The sequence below is a fragment of the Chiloscyllium plagiosum genome, unplaced genomic scaffold, assembly GCF_037043375.1.
Source record: "Chiloscyllium plagiosum isolate Xiang-an unplaced genomic scaffold, Cpla_swu_hap1 HiC_scaffold_10, whole genome shotgun sequence".
NCBI lineage: Eukaryota > Metazoa > Chordata > Chondrichthyes > Orectolobiformes > Hemiscylliidae > Chiloscyllium > Chiloscyllium plagiosum.
Window position 1 is genome coordinate 119024864 of NW_028270148.1, and position 19045 is coordinate 119043908.

At 42.5% G+C, this 19045-nt stretch overlaps 1 protein-coding gene across 1 annotated transcript in view; it reads left to right on the forward strand.

Annotated features, from left to right (window-relative positions):
- utrn (utrophin) overlaps positions 1–19045 on the forward strand; it is a 686012-nt gene that overhangs the window by 163097 nt on the left and 503870 nt on the right. Inside the window, exons 14-15 of the mRNA XM_087991761.1 lie at positions 624–731; positions 8705–8884. Coding sequence (XP_087847887.1) covers positions 624–731; positions 8705–8884 — 288 coding nt within the window. The remainder of the gene's footprint in view (positions 1–623; positions 732–8704; positions 8885–19045) is intronic.

A 19045-nucleotide genomic window follows, 5' to 3' on the forward strand; every position in this document is an offset into this window, starting at 1 on the left:
GTAATAAACCAGGCCAGGCTCCGATCAGTTTGGTTTGGTACCAAGATGAAAAGGATTTTGAGAGGTCTTTTGTTTACATGTAAACTGATGAGACTTCAGGACCAAGTGATCATGTTTTAGAAGTGACCTGTATAATGAAAGGGGAGTGGTCAGCTCTCTTGTTGAGCTGAGCAGTTTTAGTTCAGTCTTGAACTGGTGAGAAGTTCAACAGGGAGCTATGTGGAAACTCTGTGTCTCTCCTTCTGCCCTTCAACTTCAACCTGTTAGCATGTGTTCCATTTGTAGTGGTTTTTATAGGGAGTTGGTTATTGGGACTGTTGTGTATATTTGGAACAGCATAATTAAGTCCAGTTGGATAGGCTGAGTTCTGTAGGGATTCTTTATTCTGTTCTTTGTGTTTCATTGTGTAATTTTGTGAATAAATGTTTGTCTGTTTTAAAATCTAGTAGTCAACCGAGCTAACTTAATCCGGGTAATTTTCACTGTACACTTACTGAAACAAATTGCAAAGTTATGGTCTGAGCTGCCTGCTTAAGAATGTTTTGAGTGGTCTGGCTAAGTCCATAACAGGGGTGATGGGGGAAAATCAATTTAAAAAGTATTTTGTCTTTTTTTTATTGTAGCAGCTGCTTAAGGCTTGGCTGACTGAGAAGGAAGATGTTCTCACTGCAATGCAAACCAGCAGCTTTAGGGATCAGCGCAAGACTGGAGAGAATATTTGCAGTTTGGCAGTAAGTGGGCCTTGTTTATGTATCCGATTTTGGAAATGAACTCAAGTTGCTTTTATTTGTTCATACTAGTGATGGAGTAAAATAATCCTGGTTCCTGTTTATTCAAGTTTCATTGAATCATAGAATATCATAGGATCCCTACAGTGTGGAAACAGGCCCTTGGGCCCAACAAGTCCACACTGAACCTCTGAAGAGTAACGTACCCAGACCCATTCCCCTACCCAATTTCCTATATTTACCCCTGAGTAATGCGCCTAACCTACACATCCCTAAACACTATGAGCAATTTAGCATGGCCACTTCAAAACCTGCACATCATTAGATTGTGGGAGGAAAGCGGAGCACCTGGATGGAACCCATGCAGACCCGGGATAATGTGCAAACTCCGCACAGACAGTTGTCCAAGGCTGGAATTGAATGCAGGTCCCTGGCGCTGTGAGTCAGCAGTGCTAACCACCATGCTCTCTGCGGATTCGACATGTGTAGACATTGAGTGAAGATTGGAGGATAAATAGCTGACAGATCCCTAGTTCCTGAAGAATGACACCCTATGGTGTTTAAATAAACCATTGCTAAGTTAGTAAATGTGCTGATTTTAATTTTCAGAAATTCCCTAGATTCTGGAAAGAATCATAGAATGATAGAGGTCCTTCAACCCATCAGGTTTACACCCACAAAAACTATTTTAAGTCTGCATTAGTTCCACTTTCCAACACTTGGCCTATAGCCTTAAATGCAATGACATTTCAAGTGCTCATCTAAGTACCTTTTAAAGGTTGTGAGGTTTCCTGCCTTAACTACTTACCCAGGCAACGCATTCCAGATTCCCACCATCCTCTGGGTTTTGAAAAAAACTTCCCTCTAAATCCCATATTTTTCACTTAAAAGTATGCCACCTTGTTATTGACACTTGAACCGAGCTGGTTTCTATCCACCCTGTGAATGCCCCTCATAATCTCAATCAGGTTCTCTGTCAGCTTTCTCTGCTCGAAAGAAAGCAACCTGAGCTTATCCAGTCTTATTTCATAGCTGAAGTGCTCCACCCGAGGCATCATCCTGGTGAATCTCCTCTGCACCCTTTCCAGTGCACTCACTTCCTTTCTATAGTCCGGTGACCAGAACTGTACACAGTACTCCATTTGTGGCCTTACTAAAGTTCATAGCACTTCAACATGACTTCCTAGGTCTTATAATCTATGCCATGACTAGAAAAGGCCATCTTAACTAGCCATTAACCTGTCTTGCCACCTTCAGGGATACATGGACAAGAACCTCAAGATCGGTTTGTTCAACTGAGCTTCCTAGTGTACTGCCATTCATTGTGCATATCCTTATCTCGTAGCTTCTTTCAAAATGCACCATCTCACACATACCAGTTTAAATTTTACCTGCCACTGATCTATCAACCTGATCAATCTGTCTTTATTGTCCTGTCACATAAGATCTTCTTCCTCACTGAGAACCACAGACCAACCATCTTGACATCTGGAAATGTACTTATCACCCCATTCCCACATCCCCATCTATATCATTTATGTGTATCATAAATAATAAAGAACTCAGAACTGATCATATGGCTTGTTACTGAATACCAGCCTCCAGCCACACAAACAACCTACACTAATATCCTCTGTCTCCTACCACTAAGTCATTATTAGATCCAACATGGCAAGTTACCCTGGATCCCATGTACTTTTATCTTCTTTATAAATTTCCCATGTGTGACCTTGACAAAAGCTTTGCTGAGATCCAATAAAAAAACAATTTTCTGCACTACAATCGTCTAGTCACTTGGTCACTTCCTCTCAAAATTCAATCGAATTTGTTGGCGTGACCTCTCTCTGACAAGTCATGCTGACTATCCCTGATCAAACCTCGCCCATCTAATTGGAGATTAATTCTCTGCTTCAAAGTTCTCTCCAGTAGTTTCTCTACCACTGATATGGGAATCACTGTTCTCTTATTATCTGATGGTTTCTACCATCTTTCTTGAAAAGTTGAATCGCATTTACTGTCCAAAGAGATTGGAAAATAGTGAATGTAACTACTTTTCAAGGAAGGAGGAAGACAAAAACCAGGGAACTACAGTCCACTTAATATTTGTCATAGGGAAAATGTTGGAATCTGTTATTAAGGAAGTTATGGCAGGAACTTAGAAAAATCTCAATGGGTGTTGCAAATGAAGAGAGATACTTCCAGTTGGAGGCTCATGACTCTGTAGAGTTCACATCCGTGGAGACAGGCTCATTAAATATTTCTCGGGCAGAGGTACATCTACTCTTGACCAGCAAGGGAATAAAAGGGTACCTGACTCCAGCCAGCAAAGTAAGTTGAGCCTATAATTTCATTAGCTAGGATCTTAGAATGGTGGAGCAGGCTCAAGGGGCCCAATAGCTTATTGTGACTCCTAATTAAAAGTTGCTATTTATGTATGAACCAGGCTCAATGTCTGACCCCCACCAGCACTCTCCAGTGAGAAAATCACTTCTCAGAGATTTGTATGAAAAGTGGTCACTTGAATAAGGTGCTGGTAATGGAAACTCTCCTTTAAGAGGGAAAGTAATATCTGGTAGAGAAAATGAATGCTGTGCATTTTTGATTTTGTAGCTCTGCATTGTGCAAACTGAGAGTTTTGATTCATTGTGTATGATAAATTTTGGGTCACTGGAAATAAGAGCAGATGTAGGCTATATGGCCTTTTGAGCCTGTTCCACCATTCAGTTAGGTAATAGCTGATCTTCACCCATAATGCTATTTCATAGAATCCCTACAGTGTGGAATCAGGCCATTTGGCCCAACAAGTTCACACCGACCCTCCAAAGGGTAACCCACCCAAACCCATTACCCTACCTTACTACTCTACATTTACCATTGACTAATCCACCTGACCTACACATTTCTGAACAATATGGGGGATTTAGCAATGCCAATTCAACTAGCCTGAACATCTTTGGATTGTGGGTGGAAACCGGAGCACTTGGAAGAAAACCATGCAGACATGGGGAGAGTATGAAAACTCCAGAAAGACAGTTGCCCGAGGCTGGACACGAATCCAGATCCCTGGTGCTGTGAGGCAACAGTGCTCACCACTGAGCCACTATGCTGCCATTATTTTCCTGCACTGTTTTGATATCTTTTGAAGTTAATATTTTCTACCGATATCCATTTTGATTGTATTCAGTGATGAAGCCTTCTCGACCCCTTTGTGGTACAAAATTCCAGACTTGTTCCTCTGAGTGAAGAACCTTCTCCTTCTCTTAAATGGCCTACTCCTATTCTAAGACGATGTTCCCTGGCTCCAGATCCCTCCCTCCCTACATCTACCCTCTTCAGCTCTGTACACATTTTGCAAATTTAATATAATGTTGCAATTTCTAGTCTGCTTAATTCTCCTTCTCCCTTTCCTGCAATATCAGGAATCAGTTTTGTGAACTTTTGTTGTAGTGCCTCTTCCTTGTAGGGAGGCCAGAACTGTACAGCATACTCCACATGCAGTCTCAGCAAGGCTGTATCCAGTTACAGCAAGAGTATTACACTTATTTTCAATTCTTCTTGTAAGCATATAAATAGCAAAAGAGTAGTAAAGGGAGGGTTAGGGCTCATTGGGAACTAATAGGGGATTTACATGTGGTGAGGTACTAAATGAATACTTGGATCTGTCTTTACCAAAGAGGTAGATGTTGTGTTGACCATGAAGCCAGAGGAGCAAACTCTTGTCACTAGAAAGGTTCAGAAATATTGACGAAATAGTGTTGGAGAGATTGCTGCCACTGAGAGTTGACAGGGCACTGGAACCAGATGAAATGTATTCAAGAATTTTCAGTGAAATGGGCATGGAAATTGTGGACTGGCCATATTCATTCAGTCTTGTCCTGGACTTTAGAGAGTTGCCAGAAGATTGAAAAATTGCAAAAACGTATATTTGTTCAAAAATGTTGTAAAAGAAATCCTAGCAATTATAAACCAATGAATTCAACTTGAGTGGTAGGAAAGCGTTTAGATACAATGTTTTCCCAGGAGCCTTAGAGGCTGCGGGGTGATCTTATGGAATAAAATCATGAGGGACATGGATAGAGTAAATAGACAAGATCTTTTCCCTGGGGGAATCCAAAAATAGAGGGCATAGATTCAGGATGAAAGGGGAAATATACAAAAGGGATCTAAATGGGCAACTTTTTCACGCAATGAGTGGTGCGTGTATGGAATGAGCTGCCAGAGGAAGTGGTGGAGGCTGGTACAATTACAATATTTAAAAGGCATCTGAATGGGTATGTGAATAGGAAGGTTTCAGAAGGATATGAACTGGAAACTGAGTGCTGATAAATGGGTTTAGATTTATTTAGGATACCTGGTTGGCATGGACAAGTTGGACAGAAATTTGATACAGCAAGAGTATTACTCTCATCTTCAATTCTTCTAACAAAAAGATTTCTGTTGGCATATAACTGCTGTATATCAGTTTGACTGGACTGGCTGGACCTTCTAATCTAATTCAAGATTTGCATAAAGATTTGTAGCTTGGGTGCCAGTTGTCTTGTGAGTATGTTTGCAGAGCTGGGAAGTTGAGTTGCAGACATTTCATTCCCTGTCTAGTTGACATCTTCAGTGCTTTGGAGCCTCCTGTGAAGCGCTGCTAACTGTACCTTCTGGAATTTATTTGGTCCATTCCTGCTGCTCTGGTTGCTGGTTATAGTGGCCACTATATTGGGTTTAGGTCTATGTGTTTGTTGATGGAGTCCGTGAATGAGTGCCATTCTTCTAGAAATTCACTGGCTGTCCTCTGTTTAGCTTCTCCTATGTCGTTGTTGCCCAGTCATTGTGTGCGTTCCACGTCATCTGTGTGTATGGCTATTAGGGACAACTCGTCGTGTCATTTAGAGGCTAGTTGGTGTTAATGGATGTGGATTGCTAGTTATCTGCCTTTTTGTCCTCTGTAGTGTTTCGAGCAGTCCTTGCATGGGATCTTGGAAATTATGTTTGTCTTGCACATGATGGGTATAGGGTCTTTCATTCTGGTGAGTTGATGTCTGACCTTAGCTGTCATGAATCCGAGTGCTCGGAGGAACTCTAGCTAGAGATGTTAGCCAACCTCCTGGACAAATAGAACAGGCGATGTGAAGGGGAACCTATGAACAAGGACTACATGCTCAAACTACTAGACCTGTGCTTGACGATACACTTCGTGTTCAGCAACCAAATATAGGAGCGGATCAGTGGAACACCCTTTGGCTCACCCATCTGTAAGCTCATAGCAGAAGCAGTGATTCAAAGACTGGAACGAACAGCCCTCCTACAAGTCCAACCAAAACTCTGGATCAGATACGTGCATGATGCTTTTGGTTTATTAAGAGAACAGAAATCGAGAGCACACACTGGATTATCAACACCATGCTCACAGGGATCAGATTTATGAGAGAGGAGGAAACTAACAATCAGCTCCCATTCCTGGATGTGATGGTAGAATGAACACAGAGTGGTGAATGCACCACGGAAGTGTACAGGAAAACCACACAAATGGCCCAGGTCCTGAACTACAACAGCAACCACCCAAACACACACAAGAGAAGTTGCATTAGGAGCCTGTTTAAAAGGGCTACAACACTGCAGCACTCCCAACCTATGAAAAGAAGAAGAAGAACCCCTCTACTGAGTTGTCGCCAAGAATGGATATCATCGTAACTTCATCCTCAGATGCTTAACAGACAGACAACGCGATGAGGACATGCCACCACCTAACTCAGTAACCATTCTACCTTATATAAAAAACCTCTCTTGAACTGTCAGCCAGACTTGTTTGGACACTCACATTCATGACAGCCCATAAACCGACAGTCATGCTCAGGCAAAAACTCACAATAAAGAAAGACCCAATGCCCATCATATGCAAGACAAACATAACTTACAAGGTTCATGGAAAGACTGCATGAAACACTATATAGGACAAACAGGCAGACAACTAGCAATCCACATCCATGAACACCAGCTCGGCACTAAATGCCATGACCGGATGATCCTAGTAGCCATACACACAGATGACAGGTGACAGCACCATAATCATAGGAGAAGCTAAACAAGGGACAGCTAGAGAACCTCTAGAAGCATGGCACTCCTCCATGGACCTGGACCCAATGTACCAGCCACTACAACGAACAACCGGAAGCAGTGGGAATAGAACCAAATAAATTCCAGAAAACAGTACAGCAGTGCTTCACAGGAGGCTCCAAAGCACTGAAGATGTCACCTGGACAGGGGATGAAACGTCAGCAAATCAGCTTCCCAGCTCAGCAAACATACTCACAACTATGACTTCTAATATAATCTACCCGAGATGCTGGGATTGTGCAGAGGATTTGTTGAAAAAAGATTGTAAGGATAACTTGGCAATCAGTCAGTCAGTTCAACACTGGGAGTAGGAAAGCTTTCACAAAGAAGGACACAGGCTAATGATAAGATAAGAGACACAAGATACAATTTTAAAGGCTGAACAGGAACAGAGGGACCTGGGGATACTTATGCAAAAATTGTTGAAGGTGACAGAGCATATTGAGAAAATGGTAAACAAGACAGATGGAGCTTCGCAGATAAAAATGTAGACAGTACAAAACAATGACATTATGGTGAACCTTTATAATAAACCAGTTTAGCCTCATCTGGAGTATTGTAACAAATATTGGGCACTGCGTTCTAAGAAAGATATGAAGGCATAAAGAAAGGTGCAAAAAAGGATTCAAGTGCATGGTTCCAGGAATGAGAGACCTCACTTGCTTGAATAGAAAGGGATGGTGGTAGTATAGGGATAATTACAGGCCCAGACAGAATGCCCACATCCCATGAGCAAATTAAAAAAAAAGATAGCTTTTGGAATCTGGGGTATGATTTTGGAAACTGAGAAGTGATTTAATAGAATTACTTAAACTTGTGATAGAGAAACTGTTTGCAGTAGTGCGTGATAGAGAGCTAGAAGTCAGTGATCTAAAGTGAATGGAAAAAGAACATGATGTATACATTTTCAAGCAGTGTGTCGTTATGATCTGGAATGCATTAATTGAAATTGTGGTGGAAACAATTCTAATTGTGGCTTTTAATAAAGGAATCGGATAATCATCTGAAGAGGAAATGTTTGTAGGGTTATGGGGTAAAGGTTGACCTAATGGGACTAGCTGAAATGCTTTTTCAGAGACATGTGCAGACAAAATGGACAATTTAACCATCTTCTGTATTGTAAATGTTCTATGATTCATGTTTGCTTTTCAATGCCGTAATATAGTGCATCACAATGGTTTTTGTGTTTCAGGTTTTATGTGTGTATTAGGTGCTGCTTGTAAAGAAGCATGTACAAGTCCTAATGTGTTAGCTGCTTTCCTAATATGTTACTGTTTTCCTATTAATCTGCTGAGTGTAAAATACTTCATTAGCATTACCTTTTGTTATGGCAGAGAAGAGAGGAATAGGATTTTTACTGGTTAAAATAAAACTTAGAAGTGAGGAGCAACAATTTAAATACTGATCCTTGGTGAGAAAAGCTGCATAAGTGGATAGTGGAATAGTTTAATTCCATTAGTATGTGACTCATAATTTTAAATGTTTTGCTTCCTTAATTAGTTTTGTCATCTAAATAGCCTCGAAGCACATCTACTGAAATCTTAGGTAAATTGAACGGTTTAATTGATCTGTATCAGATTATACTAGTCAGTCGACTGATCTGTGTTCACAGTCCTTGATTGACTTAACTTTGAGAGCTGTCGAAAGCTTCTCAAAAGATCTGAGAAGCCTCAGCTATGAGCAGTTGTAGAAATTCTGATTGCTGAAATATTTTCAAGCACTGTTAGTGGACTTGTTGCCGACTTACAATGTGTCTCATCTCTGCATTTCTGTGAGAAAAAGCAGATGGCTCCAGAATATATAAAAACAGTCTATGCACAATACCTTATTCCAAAGGGATGCATTGATAATTGTTATGTATGTTGTGTTAGATTTTGAAGGAAGATCTACAAATGAAGCGTCCTACATTGGACCATCTGGATGAACTTGATCAAGATTTAGCGGATTTACTCAAAAATAGTAATTTATCAAAGAACATTAACAGTGGTGTGGAAGAGCTATCACAAAGATGGGACAATTTGGTGCAACAGCTGGAAGATTACTCCAAACAGGTATGAACAGCATCAAACTGAATTGTTTAATTGTTACATTGGCCAGAAACTAAAAAATGCAAGTGGAACAATTGGAGTTTTGGGCACCAAATAAGCACTTTTTGTCATTTCGAATACATTCTGAGGCTTCTCTTGGAACAATTACTGGGCGGCACGGTGGCAAGGTGGTTAGCACTGCTGCCTCACAGCGCCAGAGACCCGGGTTCAATTCCCGCCTCAGGCGACTGACTGTGTAGAGTTTGCACATTCTCCCCGTGTCTGCGTGGGTTTCCTCCGGGTGGTCCGGTTTCCTCCCACAGTCCAAAGATGTGCAGGTTAGGTGAATTGGCCATGTTAAATTGTACGTAGTGTTAGGTAAGGGGTAAATGTAGGGGTATGGGTGGGTTGCGCGTCGGCGGGTCGGTGTGGACTTGTTGGGCCGAAGGGCCTGTTTCCACACTGTAAAGTAATCTAATCTAATCTAATCTAATTAATTTACTTGGAACTGAATTGGAAATGGAAGTTGGTTTGTATATGACAACTAATGAAATGGTGGTTGAGAGAAGGTTGTTGCCTGGCTGTAGACTCTGCTCAAAAACTGAAGAATACTTATGTGTACAATCTAAACTGGGTCTTCCCCTCTGCCAGGTAGTTTGGATACTCAGAAATGACATTTTTGGTTTGTAGTTAGTGACCTTTGCAGAATTTGTGATAGTCCATTTTCTTCCCTACTCAAAGCAGAACTCTACATGTATTTGCAGAAGTATTTGTCCCATTCGTTTAAATTCACAGACACTTTATATAGTGTTAGCCTTTGAATAGTCAAGTAGTTTCACTTCATTGGTTTTTAGTGCCATTTTTGGGGATTTTGTTACCTTGAATTACCACTCAACAGCTTCTTGAAATCTTCACTTTTTTTTTTCCAGTTTTAATTTGCTCTCTTTTTATATACCCCTGTTCTCTGAATTGGGAGAAAGTGAGGACTGCAGATGCTCTGTTCCCTGAACTGCTTGACTTCATACTCCAAAGGCAGTGTTATTGATGTAAACATTTTTGTTGTTGTTCACTTAGCAGTAGCAAATAGTCAATGCTGTGAAGTGCCATATCTGTGTCTCTTCCTTTAGGCATGAAAGTAATTTACAAATGTTAACAGAGCACACTTGAACACATGCATGCATTTCTTTTGTGTTCATTTTAATTCTCAAACTTTATAGATTGATGGTTAATTGTACTTGTTGCATTCCTGCCAATTATGCTCAAACCAATTTGTACCCTCTTCTCATTCTTTCTAGTGATGTTTTTTTTCACAAGGTTGTTTCTTGAGCCCAACTTCTGAAGGAAGTCATGATTTGGAGGTGCCGGTGTTGGACTGAGGTGTACAAAGTTAAAAGTCCCACAACACCAGGTTATAGTCCAACAGGTTTAATTGGAAGCACTAGCTTTCGGAACACTGCTCCTTCATCAGGTGGCCACAGCTTTCTTGCTTGTTTAATCACTTGAATCACCTGATTGTATTACAGGCTTATAGAGCATTTTATCTCAACTTCTATTTTAAGCATCATTATTTCCTTTACAACTAAATAGTAATTGAAAATGTGTCAGATCCAAGTGAGATCCAAGATGGCGGTGGTCTGCTATGCTGGGCTCTGTGACATATCCCGGCAAGGTGGACCTTTTCCGCTCACGCCACACCCCCCCTCCATTAACCACCCCAGGAGAAAAATCGGTAATATAAAGTTACTGAACATCTGGAGCTGCTAAAATTGTGGTTTGACAGCTCTAAGATCAGGAGGAAAATGAATAAAGGAAAAAGAGTGAAAGGAGTACAGCAGGCAGGGCACTCCCCTACTGTGTTGGGGGGTGCCTGGGACTATTGCTCAAACCCTCGGGATGGTTCCTTTGGATTTAATGGGGCAGCAGCATTTATCCTCGGAGTTTGGCAAACTCCGAGAAAAGATTGAAGCAAAGATGGAGCCAATATCTGCCATGCTGAAAAAGCTTGAGCAGGAGATTCAAACAGTGGACCGAAGACTAGAAGCAGTAGAGCAGAGGACCACGGCATTGGAGACGTGGCACAGGTCTCGGGAGGAAGGATCCGAATACTGGAAGACCATATTTGGGTCCTTCAGGAACAAGTGGATGACCTGGAAAACAAAAGTAGAAGAAAAACTTGCGACTCATGGGTCTCCTGGAGTGCGAGGAAGGCGAGGACTATGTTGTACTGAAGAAGTAACTCCCGAAGTTCCTGGGGCTGGGGTTGGAGTCGGGCCTGGTGAGTGTGGAGTGGGCCCACCGGATCGCAATGCGCAGGTCTGGACCGGGCCTGCACCGCCGCCCGGTCCTAGTGTGCCTCCAGCACTGTAAAGAAAAACAATTAGTGATTGAAACACCAAGCAGACTGGGAAGAGATCCACAGGCTTTAACATACAAAGGCTCAAGAAGAATATTTTTTCAAGACTTCTGAGGAGCCATAATTAGGAAGAGAAAGGCATTTGATGAAGTTTAGATTACATTACATTACATTACATTACATTACAGTGTGGAAACAGGCCCTTCGGCCCAACAAGTCCACGCCGACCTGCCGAAGCGCAACCCACCCATACCCCTACATTTACCCCTTACCTAACACTACGGGCAATTTAGCATGGCCAATTCACCTGACCTGCACATCTTTGGACTGTGGGAGGAAACCGGAGCACCCGGAGGAAACCCACGCAGACACGGGGAGAACGTGCAAACTCCACACAGTCAGTCGCCTGAGGTGGGAATTGAACCCGGGTCTCCGGCGTTGTGAGGCAGCAGTGCTAACCACTGTGCCACCGTGCCGCCCACAAGTTAAGGGAAAATTAAGGGATCTGAGCATTCATTATTCCTTGAGGACCCGGCGCTGTTGGCATTCTGCTCACGGAGGGAATATAATTTTGATTCAGCAGAAAGGGCAAAGGATTTTGTAAACTCTTTGAAATAAAGAACTCAAGTCGGGAAGAAATGCCATTAAGGGCAATGGTACAGTTTCCTTTATTTTTTCTGCCCTTTTTTTTCCTCTTCTCTCCCCTTTTTCCTTTTTGTGTTTATCTGTTTTATAGATATTATACTACCTTGGTGTAAAACCTGATTTATTTATCATTTCAGTTGGTTAGTTATTGTCTTGGTTCTTTTGCTGCTGTCCTCTTTTTTTTGGATTGAAGGTGGCTATACCTGTGGTTGAGATGTATGGAAAAGAGGTGTTGATGGGGGAGAGTGGGTGTCCATTGTTAACTCTCAGAATGTAAATACAGAGGAACCGCGATTATCCGAATACCAATTATCCGAAAATCGGATTATCTGAAGGAGAGCTCGAGGTACTGATAAAAACATTATATCAAAAACATGTTTCCAACAGTGATCGCGTCTTTTGTTTACAGAGATTAAACAGGCACAGTCTTCAAATGACTGCCCTCCCGCCCTCTCTGTCTCCCCACACTTACCCTAGAGTTCTAGAGGGGTGTACCCTATGCCCCCCTTCCCTAGATAATCTCTCTAACATTGTCCTGTACCAGGTAGAGGAGGAACCTGCCAAAAAGTTGCAATAAAAGGTTGTGTGTGTGGCTGTGGCTGCGTGTATGTGTGTGTATCCGCGCGTATGCACTATTTGGAGACTTACCCCACAAAGGCAACAGCAGCAGCTGCAGCGCCTTGTTGGTGTCCAGTCCGGCTGCCCCGGAGAGGGGGCAGGGAAGACGGGCTTGAGAGGGGGGGAGCAATGTTGGATTGGAGTGGGGGCGGGGGTAATTTTGGACGGGGTTGGGGGTGGGGGCAGGCAGGGGGCGGTGTTGCACAGGGTTTGGGAGTGGGGCTAGACCAGGTTGGGGGAGGGGGTGGTTTTGGACAGGGTTCGGGGGCGGAGCTGGATGGAGTTTGGGGAGTGGGTGGGAGGCGGGAGCTTTGCGCTTTGTGCTGGGGCAGTGTTGGGTGCGGGGTCTCGCACGCTTTGTGCTGATGGGACGATGTTGAACGGGGTTGGACCGGGTTCTGGGGACAGGTGGGGGGAGGGGGCTTGTGCGCTGTGTGCTGATGGGGCAGTGTTGGGGGTGGGATTTTGTGTGCTGATGGGGTGGTGTTGGAAGGGGTTTGGGGGACAGGTGGGAGGTGGTGGGCGGTGTTGAGGGCAGGGCCTCGTGCGCTGTGTGCTGCTGCAGTCTCCTGAACAGGGCATAGACTTTAGAAACTCCGAACCCCAGAGGAAAGGCATTTAATTGATTAACCAAATAATTGATTATCCGAATGAAATAGTGCCCGCCCATCTCATTCGGATAATCAAGGTTCCCCTGTAACGTGTTTTCTTTATCGGTCCATTGCGTGGGATTAGGGCATGGCCTCAGCTGGAAGGAGCCAGGATGGTTGCAAGGATTGGGAGGATTGTCCCCTATGGGCAAGGGAGGGGGATGATCTCTAATGAGTTGGAGTTTATTTGGGTGTTTGTTTAAGTTAAATGTGGTGTTTAGTTTTTTTTAGTTGTTTTTTAGGAGTAGTTTTTAGACTTCATAGAGTTAATGCCTTTTTCACTTGCTGCACCTCAGATAAGCTTCTTCCTCTTGGGGAACAATAGGCTGCCCTGGACAACCATGGCTAGTGATTTGTTCAGGTGATGCACCTGGAATGTAAAAGGGAGCCATTCCCCCATTAAAAGAAAGAAGGTGTTGTCAATCCTTCGGAAGGAAAGGGTTGACATTGCCCTGCTGCATTTAACTGATAAGGAACATCTAAAACTGCAATGGGGGTGTGTTGAGGGTGGGGTTATGATAGAATATTCTCCTTCTTTTGCTCCAAGAGTAGAGGAGTGGCTATACTGGTAAGAAGGAATCTACCATTCCAGGTAACTGAGCAAATTAAGGACGAACATGGACGGTTCATCATTCTTAAAGCTGTAATACATGGAGAAGTCTATGGTATCCTGAATGTTTATTGTCCCCTGGCAAACACTCTTAAATTTCTAATTGATGCAGTTGCTAAATTAATGAATCTTGGGGTGCACCACACGATCATAGGAGAGGATTTTAATCACCTAATGGATCCTGGGATGGACAGGATGCCAAGGGGCCCAGCAGGTACACCTGCGCAATCTAGACAGTTGGTGGACTTGTGTGAGGAGTTGGGAATAATGGATGTGTGGAGGCATCTCCACCCTCATGAAAGAGACTTTACTTTTTATTCCAACGCACAGAAGTGCCACACGCAAATTGACATGTTCCTTGTGCCGTCGGTTTGTTTAGACAGAACATTGGCTTGCAAAATTGGGAATGTAATTATCTTGGACCATATGCCAGTGTATTTAGATGTTAAAATCAAGGGTGGCGAAATAGATACACGGCAATGGCGTCTGGACCCATTACTGTTAAGGGATAGCAAAGTTGTTGAGTACATTGCAAGACCTTCTGGGATATCAACTCTTGTACAGCCAATAATCCGGCAATACTTCAGGAGGTCACAAAGGCATATTTATGAGGCATGATCATTTCGTATTCAATGACTAGGAGGAGGCAGAGGGAGGAGCAGCAACGGATGCTGGAGACTCAGCTGAAGGTAGCTGAGGAAGCATATTGTGATGGGCCTTCTTTGGTCAAGCTGCAGCAGGTCACTGCTTTCTGGGCTGTTCTCGACTCATTGCACGCACAGGTGGCAAAACAAAAGGAGGTCTCCTTTGCTGAACAAAGATTGTTTGAATTTGGAGATAAACCAGGTAGATATCTGGTATATGTGGCTAGAAAGAAAAATGCTTCCCAATCCATTATGCCTGTTAGAGAGAAGGCTGGCACAGTTACCCATGAGTTGAAGAAGATCAATGTTAGATTTAAGGAATACTTCGCAGAGCTATATCGCTCGGAGGATGGCAAAGACGGTGCAGTGAGAATGCAATCCTTTTTTGAGAACCTGAACCTCCCCAATATAAACATGGAACAGGTCTCCTTGTTAAATGCACCTATGACAATACAAGATGTGCAGGAAGCAATAAAGCATCTCCAGGGTGGCAAGGCACCAGGGCCAGATGGATTCTGAGTGAGTTTTGTAAGGAATTCATAAATGTGTTGGTGGAGCCACGTTTGGGAATGTATATCTATTCATATACACAGGATTGTCTTCTACCCTCTCTTAGGGAGGCTAATATCTCCCTTATTTTAAAGAAGGGGAAAGACCCCAAAGAATGTGCTCATACAGACCAATTGCACTGTTGAATGTCGTCTTTAAAATTCTGTCAAAGGTGCTGGCCCTGAGGTTGGAAAAGGTAATTCCCCATATTATAAAGGATGATCAGAAGGGTTTTGTTAAGGGCCGTTGCTCCTCCAATAATATCAGGAGGGTACTGAATATAGTGCAGCTATGCCAGCAAAGGTTGATCCCGGGTTTGGTGGTCTCCCTAGATGCGGAAAAGGTGTTTGACCGGATAGAATGGCTGTACCTGTTTGGGGTCCTAGAGTGCTTTGATCTGGGGGAGCCTTTGCTTGGTGGTGGCGGTATTGTACAATGATCCGAAGGCGGCAGTCATCGCAAACAGTACTAAGCCGGATAATTTTAATATTGGGTTTTAATCAGTAGGGGAATTGAGGATTGCAGGTAATAGGCAGGAAAGTGAAGTCAAGATTGATCAAATCAACCATGATTTCATTAAATGGTGGTTATCAGATGGGCTGAATGGTCAACTTAATGCTCTTATCTTCTTAGGGTCTTGTGATTGGATATGTTGCAATTCCCAGTTCTTGAACCATGCTCACCGTCAGTTTTTTTTAGATTAGATTACTTTTTTTAGATTAGATGACTTAGTGTGGAAACAGACTCTTTGGCCCAACAAGTCCACACCGACCCTCCGAAAAGCAACCCACCCAGAACCATTCCTCTACATTTACCCCTTCACCTAACACTACGGGCAATTTAGCATGGCCAATTCACCTAATCTGCACATTTTTGAACTGTGGGAGGAAACCGGAGCACCCAGAGGAAACCCACGCAGTCCTTTGTGTACAGGAAATCATCTTGAGGTTATACAGGACATTGGTGAGGCTTCTTCTGAAATAGTCTGTCCAGTTCTGGTTGCCTAGTCGTAGGAAGGATATTATTAAGCTGGAGAGTGTTCAAGAGATTTACCAGGATCTTGCCAGTTGTAGAACATTTGCGTTATAAAAAAAAGGCTGGATAGGCTAGAACTTTTTTCACTGGAGCGTACGATTTTGAGAGGCAACCGGATAAAAGTTTATAAAATAATGAGGGGTATAGATGGAGTTAATGGTAGTTGTCTTTTCCAAAGGATGGGGGATTTCAAGACTGGGAGCACATTTTTAAGGTGAGAGGACTGAGATTTAAAAAAGATATGAGGGGCAAACTGTTTACAGAGGGTGGCGCTCATGTGGAATGAACTTCCTGAGGAAGTGGTAGATGTGGATATAATTACAACGTTTCAAAGACATTTGAATAAGTACATGATTTGGAAAAGTTTAGAGGGATATGGGTCAGGATCAGGCAGGTGGAAGTGGTTTATTTTGGGATTATGTTCAACGTGAACTGGTTGGATCAAAGGGTCTGTTTCTGTGCTGTATGACTCTGAAACCTATTATTTTCCATTTACATTGTAAATAACATCCACCAGTTTCCTACATTTTTATAAGGCATAAGAGAGAAGAATGTTATTTTTACATTCTAAATACAACCGTTCTACACTATATGAACAATGATGCTTCAACCCAATTGCATTGCGCACTGTTATAGAGCCACACCACGCATTTATTCCAGGTCAACCTCCTCTCCTACTTGAAGATGTCAGAGTAGAATGGAAAAAGAGTCACTATAGAAATAGCACCCTGGCCAATTCAAGATTAAAACTGTGGGCGGTACGGTGGCACAGTGGTTAGCACTGCCGCCTCACAGAGCCAGAGACGGGGTTCAATTCCCGCCTCAGGCAATTGTCTGTGTGGAGTTTGCACTCCTGTATTCCTGATGAAGGGCTTTTGCCCGAAACGTCGATTTTCCTGCTCCTCGGATGCTGCCTGAACTGTGCTTTTCTAGCACCACTCTAATCCAGAATCTGGTTTCCAGCATCTGCAGTCATTGTTTTTACCTGAGCAATGAAGACAAATGTCTCAAATACTTTTTTAACCACCCTTTCTATATATGATGCAAATTTCAAAGAATTATGTGCTGAACTCCTAGGTCCCTCCGTTTTACAACGCCACCCAAAGCCCCACCATTAATTGTATAAGCCCTATCCTTGTTTGTTTGTACCAAAATGCAATGTTTCACATTAATCCAAAATGAACTCCATCTGCCACTTTTCAGCCCATTGACATTGAAAGTGGAGTTGCAGGTAGATAACTTAGTGAAGAACGCGTTTGGAATGCTAGGTTTAGGGTGAGAGAGGAAAGATTTAGAAGAGACCTTTGGGACAACTTTTTTCACGCAGAGGGTGGTGCGTGTATGGAATGAGTTGTCAGAAGAAGTAGTGGAGGCTGGTACAATCACAGCATTTAAAAGGCATCTGGTTGGGTATGTGAATAGGAAGGGTTGAGAGGGATATGGGCCAAGTGCTGGCAAATGGGACTAAATTAGATTAGGATATTTGGTCGGCATGTACGAGTTGAACTGAATGATCTATTTGTGTGCTGTACTGTATTACCCAGTTGGTCAAGATCCCTTTGTAATCTTAGAAAACGTTGTTCACTGTCTACTATGCCACCAATTTTGTTGTTGTCTATAGACTTCCTAACCATGCCTTTTTTTTTATAGATATTTTTATTAGAAATTTAACATTTTTACAAGTTTACAAATATTAACAAAACTCTCAAATATAAACATTGATATACAATTAAATCAAATATACAATAGCCAAAATTTAACAAAAGAAGAAAAAAAGTACCGAAAAAGGAAAAAAAACAAAACTCAACTATCTACTAATCTAACCTACAACTAACCAGAGTGTATATTTAAGTCTCTTTCATGCTCGGAATGTGTTAACATCAGATGTAATAAAACCCATATTCGTGCGGGATTCCTCTCCTAAGAGGCCCCGGACCAGCCAGGTTTGTAGTCTCAATTAAATAAAAGCCCTTTTTAGGATAGCCGAAATATCTGTATTTATATAATTCAAGAAGGGCTGCCATATTTTATAAAATAATTCGGTCTTTCGGTGCACCATATTTGTAAGGAAGTCAAGGGGAATACATTCCATAATTAATCTGTGGCAATTTGAAAGTCCAGGGGGGCCCGCAGCCGCCCAGTTCACCAAAATATTTTTCCTTGCACAGAAAGAAAGAATAGAAAATAGTCTCTTCCCGTACATGTCCAGGGAGGGAAAGTTCGAAAAGCCCAAAAGGAGAGATACGGGGTCCACTTTAATTTCCGTTCCTAAAATTTCTGTCAGGGTACTTGCTACTTTAGTCCAATATCTACGGATCTTATGACAGGTCCATAGGCAATGTACAAGAGTGCCCACCTCTATTTTGCATTTGGGACACATTGGAGATGCTCCTGCCTTAAATTTTGCCAGTCGAACCGGTGCTATATGGGGCCTATGAAGTATCTTCAGCTGGATAGCCTGGGTTCTGTTACAGATAGTAATTCTTCTAGCGTTTTCCCAAATATCATGCCACGTTTCTATAGAGATTTCTAGTCCCAAATCCTGATCCCCTGTTTTAAGCAGATTATCCATATCACCCGATACTTCATCATGTAGTAAATGATAAATAGTACTGACGGAAGATACCCCCACTGGTCGTAGGACACTACATTCTTTGTCTGATTTATAAAGACTATCTAATAACGTAGTCTTCTTCTGTATCTAATCTCGAATTTGGAAGTATCGAAAGAGGTCTCCATTAGGTAATCCGAATTTCTGACGCAGCTGTTCAAAAGACATCAGGACCCCATCCTTAAATAGGTCCCCTAAACATGAGATACCCCTGGATCTCCAGAGTTTAAAAGTGGCATCTGTAAACCCCGGATGGAATCCCCATGCTCCCAACGTCGGTGCATAGGGGGATGTTTTATGTGAATTGCCCTCATTTTGCCGCATTATATTCCAAGCCTTAATTGTGTTTAGTATTATAGGGTTTTTACAGTGATCTGTAATGATTTTCCTCTTGTCTGAAAATAAAAGGTTAATAAGTGGGTATTTTACTTGAGAGGCCTCGATGTCCAACCAGATTGATTGTGGATCAG